The sequence below is a fragment of the Elephas maximus genome, chromosome 3, assembly GCF_024166365.1.
Source record: "Elephas maximus indicus isolate mEleMax1 chromosome 3, mEleMax1 primary haplotype, whole genome shotgun sequence".
In the NCBI taxonomy this organism is placed as follows: domain Eukaryota; kingdom Metazoa; phylum Chordata; class Mammalia; order Proboscidea; family Elephantidae; genus Elephas; species Elephas maximus.
Window position 1 is genome coordinate 198,588,662 of NC_064821.1, and position 10,137 is coordinate 198,598,798.

Below are 10,137 nucleotides of genomic sequence, written 5' to 3' on the forward strand. Positions count from 1 at the left end.
GTTGTGGAGGGTCAAGGGTCCAAGATCTTGGCTTCTGATCCAGCAGAGTTGTCATGTCTTTGGGGTGGGCACCAGAGACCCAGAACATCTGGTGTCAGGGAGATGATTGAGACATCACCAGGCTCAACTCAAAGGCAGAGAAGGACTGCCTAGGGTCCTTCACAGCTCCTTGTGTGGGACAGCCTATAAACCAGAGCGGGGGCAAGGGGGGAAGTTAAGTAAATTTATCAGCCAGGAGGAGAGTAGGGAATCTTAGCAGGAATAAAACCACGCAAATGCAAGGTCCTAAGTGCTATTCTACCATTTAGGAGTCACAGGTTCCATTAGGTTAAAAGCAACCTCTTGCTTTTCTTGTTTAAAATGTAAATGGTATGTGTGTTGGTGGAAAGTGAGATAGGCAGTGAATAATATCATACCAAAGCTGCATTGTGAATGGATCTTTTAGACTCACTTTCCTCCCTAAAGAAAGGCTTGGAAAAGCACTTGGGCTTGGAGGAGGGGCACCAAGAATAGAAGGAAAAGTTATGGAAGTGAGTTTTGCAAGAGCCAGGCCCAGTGAGGACAGAAGAACCAAACACAACTCCTCCAGAGTGGTGGTCACTTAATTTAACTTTATTGCCAGACTTCCCTCAAGAAGCATGACCCTTAGGATATTCACCCATGAGCCTCCTGGGGGGAGAAGAGCTGAAGGAAGGATTCCTTGGGGGCTGGGAAGAAACAAAGCTAAGGACAGAGGTCCCCACCAGGCTGTCAGGCTAGGCTGGGGCCAGGCTTTCCCTTTTTCCTAAGTTTCATTCTGTTTCTCTTGAGTTTCTTCACCTTTGGTGTTTGGCATCTTTTCTGGACCCAGACGACCCAGAGCCCCACAGCCAGAATTACCAAGAGCAAGAGAAGGAGCAATCCCTTGGCCAGGAGGCAGAAGGTAGATGAAGCCTTCTCAGAAGGAAAGCCAGGATCTGGAATGGAAAAAAGGAAGGAAAGAAGGACTTGTTAGAGTGAAGGATCAAGTTAAGATTAGGGAATAGACATCTACACCAAATTTCACAGAGGGGGTCTCAAGTTCATAAGTTGACATCGAACAGTTGATGTCCTTTTGCAAGTGTCTTTGTAAATATACATTCTATGCACAGAAGGAACTGAGATCAGGGGAGTGGTCTGAAGATGACGAAGAGAAGACACCATTGGAAGTTGGGGGCAGAAAGAGGCAGGACCCCTCCCCAATCCAGTTGCGGGAAGGGGTAGCTTCTGTCTTCCATGTGCTCTCTTGGAGGAGTTTGGGGAGGAAGATGGTGGTTCCTTCCTCCAGAGAATGGCCTTGAGGCACATGTCCTAGTGGTTCAGGGGCTATCTCTGGTCTCCTGGTACCTGCACAGAAAAGCCCAGCATGAATTCGATGGGAGCTGACGTTGCTGACAGGGTTGCTAGCCATGCAAGTGTAGGAGAGAGGATCCTCCCCAGGCCTCCAGGATGTGCTGAGAACAGGACCTTCATGGGCTATATCAATGCTGTCCCCCGAGGATATCCAGCTGTAGGTTACATCCATGCCTGCCTTCTCCATGGAGCATGTCAGGGATATATTACAGGCATCTTTCCCAGAGATCTTAAAGTTCACAGTGACTCGGGGCTCCAACAGCCGTTCTAGAGGACAGGGGAACACAAAAAACCCTCTAAACAATCAGGAGTCAGTTGTTTTCCTAAATTCGTCAACTCTGGGGTCCTGGTGCTACCCTCTGAGGACCCTTTACCTACAACAAATACACAAAGACAAACAAAAAACAACCACCACACAATCTGTGGCTCCAGGGCCCCCTTGACAGTTGCTGAGGTAGGAAGACCTGCCTTTGGCATCTTCCACCTTCTCCTTCTGCCTTCTCTCGCATCTTTATACCCCGCTGCCTTAGTTATCTAGTGCTGCTATAACAGAAATCTCACAAATGGATGGCTTTAACAAAGAGAAATTTATTCTCTCACAGTCTAGGAGGCTAGAAGTCCAAATTCAGGGTGCCAGTTCCAAGGGAAGTCTTTCTCTCTCTGTCGGTTCTGGGGGAAGCTCTTTGTCATCAATCTTCCTCAGTCAAGGAGTTTCTCAGCACAGGGACCCTGGGTCCAAAGAACATGTTATTCTCCAAACTCTTGTATCTTGGTGATATGAGCTCCCCGTGTCTCTCTGATTGCTTCTCTCTTTTATATCTCAAAAGAGATGGACTTAAGACACAACCTAATCTTGTAGATTGAATCCTGCCTTATTGACATAACTGCCACTAATCCCGCCTTATTAACATCATAGAGGTAGGATTTACAACACATAGGAAAACCACATCAGATGACAAAATAATGGACAATCACACAGTACTGGGAATCATGGCCTAGCCAGGTTGACACACATTTTTAGGGGACATAATTCAATCCATAACACCCACCTTCCTCCGAACCCCATTCTACCTCCTGGGTCCCATAAAATATTGTCACTCCTCCTAGGATTATTTATATTTTAATCAGTGTCTCTTTAGGATTCAAGGTAGGATATCAGTCAGTGTGGCAGACACTAAGAAGAAATGTATGTTCAAGTAGAGGGCAGATACTGATTTTTTGTTAGCTGCTGTCGAGTTGGTCCCTGACTCATGGCAACCCCAGGATCAGGCTGTTGTGATCCATAGGGTTTTCATTGGCTGATTTTCAGAAGTAGATTGCCAGACCTTTCTTCCTGGCCTGTCTTACTCTGGAAGCTCTACTGGAGCAGTTTAGCATCATAACAAGGAGATACTGATTAGTACCCTAAAACCAAAAGAACAAAAAAAAATCTGTTGCCGTCAAGTTGATTCTAATTCATGGCGACCCTATAGGACAGAGTAGAACTGCCCCATATAGTTTCCAAGGAGCACCTGGTGGATTCGAACTGCCAACCTTTTGGTTAGCAGCTGTAGCTCTTAACCACTACGCCACCAGGGTTTCCACTAGTACCCTCGTATCCCTCAAATAACACTCAGGGATGAAAGGCTCAAGAATAGATCGTGTTCATTGCCGAGATACAAAAATCTCACTGGTAGAGAAATGAAATGACCAAAGACCTAACAGGGCAGGTTCCTTCCCTGAGAAGACACTGCAATGACACCTGGCCCCCTGAAGGATCTATGCATGAAGCCCCATCCCTCTCACTGTGTGGGGCACCTGCCTGGGGATGCCTCAGTGCCGCAGAGCCTCATTGTCACAGGTCACTTTGGCTGTTGCTGCAGCTCAGATAGTGGGGTTGGACAGACTGGAGACTGTCCCTCTCCTCGTCCCAGCCCCTCAAACCATAATCCAGAGTCACAGGAAGCCCAGGAGAGCCAGACAAGCAGTGGTGTGGTTCCCAGTGTAAACTCACGGTAGACTCGTAGATTGTAACGCTGCATGGTAGAGCTCTGGGACGTCCTCAGGTTGATCTGGGCATGGTAAGGTCCTGCATCCTCCCAGCTCAGATTGCTGATCTGCAGAGAGTAGCTGGGGCCCAGGAAGCTCACTCGGCCCTGGTAGCGAGGATTGATCACCGTAATGGCAGCTGGGTTTCCCTTTTTCCCTGGCACCACAGTTGCCAGCCGTATGTGGGAGGACCAGATAACGTTCTCAAACTCTTCATCTGGTGGTGTTTCCAGGGAAAGGCTGATGGACTCCTGAAGAACAGCCACTACTTCCTCAGGATCTGTACCATCTCCAGAGTCCCCTTTGGCTGCAGACATAAGAAGAAAAGAGATGGAGACAGCCCAGCAGTTGTCGGGGCTGCTGTGCCTGGCTGTGGGGCGGTGGTCTCAAGGGAGGAGAATGTAGTTTTATTGGTTTATCTTGTCCTCCAGCTGCCTCTTCTGGCTCTAGCTTTCTGCTGCACCTACGTTAAGCACATACCAGAGGCTGGCTTCCATTTGTGCCCTCATCCCCAAGTTTCACCTTCTCCTTCTGCCATCCTAGGCTTCTCCCCGTTTCATGTCCCCAGGTTCCCTCATCTCTTGGTCCTGCCCTGAAGCCACATCCTAAACCCAACCAAAACCAAACTTATTGCTGTTGAGTCTATTCTGACTCATAGCAACCCTGTAGGACAGACTAGAACTGCCCCATAGGGCTTTCAGGGAGCGACTAGTGGATTTGAACTGCTGACATTTTGGTTAGCAGCTGAGCTCTTAACCACCACAACACCAGGACTCCTACTTCTCATTATTTCAGAAAAGCTGAAGCATTTAGCCCCAGAGGAAGAGGCTGGCTGGCCCAGGTCCCAGCAGACCAGGAGGACAGAGAGAGAGGGAGAAACTCACATGCAGAAGTAGGAGGTCTCACTCACCTTCCAGGAGCAACAAGAGAAGGACCAGCCAAGCAAGAGCCCCCATGCCAGCAGCCTGTGCTCAAAGGTGTGACTTGGTCAGCCCCCAGTGCTGTGAGGAAGACAACTGTCAGGAGACATCCCAGCCACAGAGTGACTGATTAACAGTCCTGAGGAGAAGGAAATGATGCTTACCCTATTCAGCAGCCCTGTTACTTCCTCCCTCCTCACTAAGCCCCTCCTTGCCCATGAAGAGAGTTCGCTCTCAAAGCCTGATTGTCAAGATGGTGTTCCCACTGACTTGTGTTTGCTCAAGTGGTTCCGGTCCACTGAGAGGCACCTCAGAAGAAAGGCCTGGTGATCTACTTCTGAAAAATCAACTGTTGAAACCCTATGGAGCACAGTTCTACTCTGATACATATGGGGTCATGTTGTCCCACCAAGCCCAGCTAAAATCTGGCTTCCTAAATGGAGCCTTCGTATACTCCATGTCCTCTGTATTCCCAGACTCCCATCCACATTACCCACCCCAAACTCTTCGAACACTTCCCAGGTAGACTTGGCATTTGGCTGGTGGCGTCCTTTGCCTTAGCTGTCCCTCGGCAGCCCTATGTTGCTGTGATCATCTGATCTTATAAGCATTTTTATCTCCTCAGAGAGACTCCATCTTTTGTCTCCTCTGTAGGTCCTGCTATTGCTGGTCCCCATGCTAGACACATGTTAGCACTCCATTGATATTTCTGGAACAGATGAATTAGTGAAGACTTTCTATTTAAAGCTAGTTACGTTCTCACTTGAGAGGCTATTCAGAGGGGGAAGAATTTAAATCTGTTTTAAAAAATCAGTTTGGACCAGAGAGCTGGTCCAGGTTGTTAATGTTATAGAAAGACTTTAAATCATTCACTGAGAATATGATGTCGCTCAAGCTACAGGAAATCAGACTCAGGGTGCGCACAGGAGATCAGAGCAGGAAAAAAATTCCTGGTGATGGAGTTGTCTAGGATGCAATGAGTAGCCTTGGGAGGTAGTTTCTGTCCCTGGAATTCAAGCTAAGACTGGACAGTCACTTGCTTGGATTTTCTGCAACATCTTTGGCATCAAATGGATAATTAGACTAAATAATGTTTTAAGTTTTTTCCAATATTCAATAATTCTATGTTGTGGTGAGGAAGCAAGAGTCTTTATCTCAAGACCAAGGGCACAATGGGGGCAGATATATTCAGTTCTGGCCCTGTGCCAACATTTCGTATCTTTGAATTAGCAAATTCAGTGCTTGATCAAACATTTATTGAGCAGTTTCTGTGGCCCAGATTCTGCCCTAAATGCCAGGGGGTCAGCAGTTTCCAAGACTTAGATCCTGACTTCACGAAGCTCATAGGCTAACAACTGACATTGGACAAGTAAATACAAGTTTGGTGAGTTCTACCAAAGGAAAGTGGTTCAATGGTAGAATTCTCACCTCCTGCGAGGGAGACCTGGTTTCGATTCCTGTCGGTGGAGGCTCTCATGTTGCTATGATGCTGAATGGAATTCAGCAGAGCTTCCAGACTAGGAGGGACTAGGAGGAAAGGCCTGGCAATCTACTTCTGAAAAGCAACTAATGAAAACTCTGTGGATCCCAATAGTCCCACCTGCAATCAGTCATGGGAAAGGCGTAGGGCAGGGCAGTGTTTTGTTCTGTTGTGCCATGAGTTTAGGCAGACTGAACAGCAGCTAACAGCAGTATAACAAGGAGACTTAGTAAAGTTGGTGTCAAGAGTGTCCGGGAAATGCTTTCAAGGAGCAATTATATTGAAGCTGAGACTTTAAGGAGGAGTAAGATCTGCTAGGTGAAGAATAGGATGAAGCGGATAGTTCTTAAAGTTCAATTTAGGAGTAGATTGAAGGATTGAGGTTTTTTTTTTTTTTTTTTTAAGGTAGATCAGGTTTCAGCGTGAGTATGAAAAAATCTTTTTTTTTAATGGTCTTCCCCTTTGTTAAAAAATAAAAGCAAGGAGAAAAGAAAACAAGTTGATACAAGTAAAGTTCAGATTTGAAAGGGTGAGTATAGCAGTCTCTCTAACAAGGAGATGCTGGAGACAGGCATGAAGGAGGCTTACAGATGGCAACGCCTGTAAAGAGGGCAGTGGTGGCTCACCTTCCACGCAGGAGACCTGGGTTCAACTCCTGGCCAAGGTGCCTCACCCACAGCCACCACCCAACTGTCAGGGGAGGCTTGCGTGTTGCTATGATGCTGAACTTTCAAACTTTCGGCAGAGCCTCCAGACTAAGACAGAGTACGAAGAAAGGCCTTGGTGATCTACTTCTGAAAATCAGCCAGTGAAAACCCTGTGGATCACAAGGGCCTGACTGGCAACCAAGCACGGGAATGGTGCAGGACCTGGCAGCAGGGTTTCCTTCCGCTGTGCACGGGGTCTCCATGAGTCAGGGCCCGCTCGGTGCAGCCAACAAAGTCTCTCCTGACTCAGCAGGGAGTTCTGGAGCGAAGCTGGTCCATTGGTGGAAGCCACATTGGACGGGAATGTCCAGGCACTCAAGCTCTCACTGTGCTGAGTCTTGGGCTGGGAGCTGCCCGGGGAGAGCGTAGCCTCGTAGCTGCAGCTGGGGCACCTCCGTGGCTGCCGCAGTGAGTGTGCTGACCAGCGAAAAGGTAACTCTGTTCAGATTTAGTAAACCTTTCTCCACAGCAAGCACAAACAGTACGTTATGCTTGCTGAGTGTGAAAAAAAAAGTTTTTTTTTTTTTTTTGAGAGGAATAATTCCCACCCGGGTCCTTACCAAGCCCTCTCGGTCCAATGTGGAGAAGGTCATCTCTCAGAGCTTGTCTTTCAAGTCTGATTTTCATTCTGGCTCTTGGATTCTGACCCAAATGCAGCTTCATTTCGTCCCCCACTACCCTGTGATCTTATTCAGTAGGGCCATCTCACCCTGCCCCTGCCCCAGATGAGAGCCCAGGGCAGTCCATGGTTCCCGGACTCAGTTCAGAAATGAGCAAGTCTTGTCCTATGTAATATCCGAAATCCCGATAATCTCCCTTCCTCCAGCCTGGATCTGCTTCAGGCTGGAAGCCTACAGATGGGAAGGGGAAAATGGCTCTTTGCCCTCTCCACACTCTCAGCCTACCTCCCCCTCCTCTGCTTCCCTCAGCAATGCTCCCCCTCAACTCACCCTCTCCATTCATTCCCTGTCCCCTCCAAAAACGTGGAGAGGGAGGGGAGGTGGTAAAATTATTCTTACCTAGCACAGTAACTTTGCATTCTGCAGGCCTAACACATGGCCAAGTTGAATTATTTTGTTTTAAGGGCAGGTTGATGGGTTCCAAAGAGTTCCCACTGGCTCTCTCCCCTGCCCTTGACCTGAGGTGGGTGTATCTCTATTCTGGGTGCTCCTTTCAGCTCCTTCCTGAGCCCCTGGACATCTAGCTACACACCTCCAGTCTCCTTCCCTACTCTCCCTCACACCCTCAACCGTGTCTACGTACAGGACCAGGACCACACAAACAGGCTATGTCTCATGGGTGGCCCTCAGTTGCCCCTGTAAGCATCCCTTGCTCTGACAGATGCCAGAATGTACATCATCGCACCAGATTCCCAGCTCCCTAGTGAAGTCTCCTCTTAGTACACAGTCTGTTTTAACTTTCCCAGGCCTGACTTGGGCACTGTCCCCTCTGACCCCCACCTGCAGAGCACACATTTCAGGTGTCTCCAGATCTTCCCTTTGAGTCCCCCTCAGCTGGCTTGCGGTCTGAGATAATATCACCTATCCTTTGGGGACAAGGTGGGAACTCACAGCAAAGTACAGTTATTTCCAAAGGAATCTCTTTCCCAGCCTTCCTCTCTGAATTCTCCATCCATGGATGAGAAGTGACAGGCTCTCCTCAATTCCCCCCGTGAATTCTGGAAGGGGAGAGGTCTCTCACACCTCCTTTGATGCCCTTCTGTCTGTCACAGTGGCACCTCAGTGTAACCAAGGCAGGAAGAGTCCCGTTCTAACCCCTTGCTTGTAGCAGACACTTGTGGTTCCCTGTACCAGAGTCCCTTGTCCCACTTCCTTTCTGTGCTGTGTGGTGGGCAGCTTCACCACTGAGTCCCACCTGCAGTTTTCATCCTGGGCAGACTCTGCTTTTCTACTTCAGGGCTTACTCTGCAGCAGAGTAAGAAGTCCACTCAGCTCAAGCACAAGTAGAGCTAACGAGTCTAGGGGGAGTGGACACCCCCCCAGAGGCAACCCCAGCCAACGGAGCACGGAATCCGTGGGTGAATGTCCCAGCCTCCTCGCCTCCATGTGGCAGTTCTGAGGCATTTTCTACATGTTTGCTCAGAGACAGAACCGCAGTTGCCCATAGCGTTAGTCAGTCGTTGTTGTTGTTAGCTGCCATCCAGTTGCACCTGACTCATGGTGGCACCATGCACAATGGGATCGGACCGTTGTGATCTCTAGGGTTTTCACTGGCTGATTTTCAGAAGTAATCACCAGGTCTTTCTTCCTAGTCTGTCTTAGTCTGGAGGCTCCCCTGAAACCTGTGGGGCATCACAGCAACACACAAGCCTCCACCGACAAACGAGTGGCGGCTGCGCATGAGGTGTATCGGCCAGATACTGAACTGAGTCTCTCGCACGGAAGGCAGAAGTTCTACCACTGAACCACCAATCCCCTTAATCAGGGATGGACACGCCCTTTAGTGGCGTTTTTCCCTTCCCTGTCTCATTTCCCCCTGCTCTCTCAGTTTTGGTCTCTGATCACTTCCCAGAAAGACTTCTTCTACCCAAGTTCTTGTCTAAAGTTCTGCTTTGGGAGGAACCTAAGCTAAGACACAATTATGTAAGACGAAGTAATTGAGTCAACAAAATTTAGATCCCCTCTCTTTTCTGCCTGGGTCAGAAGGAACAAAATAAGCCAATGACAGCTGCCCCCATCCCCATTCTTCTGATATCACAGCCTTGGGAAAGGCGGACCAGTGAAAAGCTGATCCTGTTCTGACAGAGAGGATGAGGGGCTAATGAAGGGCAAAACCTTTCATCAGGCTTTCTCCTCAGCTTCTCTTTGGATCTAGAAAGACAGGGATCCACACAGCAAAACCATGGTTCCAGAGGAGCCATTAAACCCGTCAGTCCCAAATAAATCACCTCTCTCCTGTGGCAAAGCATGTTGAGACCTACACCTGTCTTCTATTCCGGGGCCTGCCTGTGCACTTGATATATATGGTTTCCTTTTCTTTTCTTTCCTTTTTTTAAGCACCAGGGTTAAAAGAGTGATTATTCAGTTGAACCATGAAGGTGGCTGGAGAGAAACAAAACAGTCTGCAAATTGTTGAACTGCACCCAAAGGAGTCATTATGCAACAGAGGAGAAAAGATCGTTCCCAGCAAAGGGACCAACCTGGGCTTGATACCTGAGGTGGGAGAGAGCAAGGCACACGGACACAGGCAGAATCCCCACCAGGTGGGCAGAGAGAGTGAGGTGGAGGATAGTTGAGATGAGCCTGGAAAGGTGGACTGGAGACAGCTCGCCAGGGTCTTATGGACCTGTTCAAAAGCTTATGTGTTATACCCTTTCAACAAGTATACCTTCGATGAATACTTAGAATAGGCAAATATGTAGAGATCATAGTTTAATAGTGGTTACAGGGGCAAGAGGGGAGCAGAAAGGGGGAGCCATTGTTTAGAAACTCAGAGCATTGACTTTGTTTTCGGTGATGGGGAATTTGGCACTGGACATTGGTGTTGGGCACACAACATGACTGATGTAATTGGTGACACTGAATCATACATGGGAAAAACGTTGAATTGGCGAATGTAGTGCTATATATACATTTAAAACAAAAAAGAAGTATATCTTTGATGGGGATGA

General features: G+C 48.3%; 1 protein-coding gene across 2 annotated transcripts; it reads right to left on the reverse strand.

Annotated features, from left to right (window-relative positions):
* Positions 1 to 602: 602 nt before the first annotated feature.
* On the reverse strand, positions 603 to 4,434 carry SLAMF9 (SLAM family member 9). Of its 2 annotated transcripts, XM_049876032.1 has the most exons (4): positions 4,310 to 4,434; positions 3,365 to 3,706; positions 1,366 to 1,638; positions 603 to 956 (listed from the first exon to the last, which is right to left on the reverse strand). In XM_049876032.1, exons 1-4 carry the CDS (start codon positions 4,353 to 4,355, stop codon positions 751 to 753), a joined length of 867 nt encoding a protein of 288 aa, XP_049731989.1. In that variant the 5' UTR covers positions 4,356 to 4,434; the 3' UTR covers positions 603 to 750. The 2 variants fall into 2 exon arrangements, with proteins under 2 accessions (XP_049731989.1, XP_049731988.1); XM_049876031.1 differs by having other exon boundaries at positions 866 to 1,638.
* Positions 4,435 to 10,137: the final 5,703 nt, after the last annotated feature.

Excerpts from the sequence above, each read along its gene's own strand:
- SLAMF9 (XM_049876031.1), bottom strand. The coding sequence starts at position 4,355 with ATGGGGGCTCTTGCTTGGCTGGTCCTTCTCTTGTTGCTCCTGGAAG. Across the intron at positions 3,707-4,309 it reads TCTCTTGTTGCTCCTGGAAG|CCAAAGGGGACTCTGGAGAT; the intron begins GTGAGTGAGACC and ends TTATGTCTGCAG. Across the intron at positions 1,639-3,364 it reads TTACAATCTACGAGTCTACC|AACGGCTGTTGGAGCCCCGA; the intron begins GTGAGTTTACAC and ends CCTGTCCTCTAG.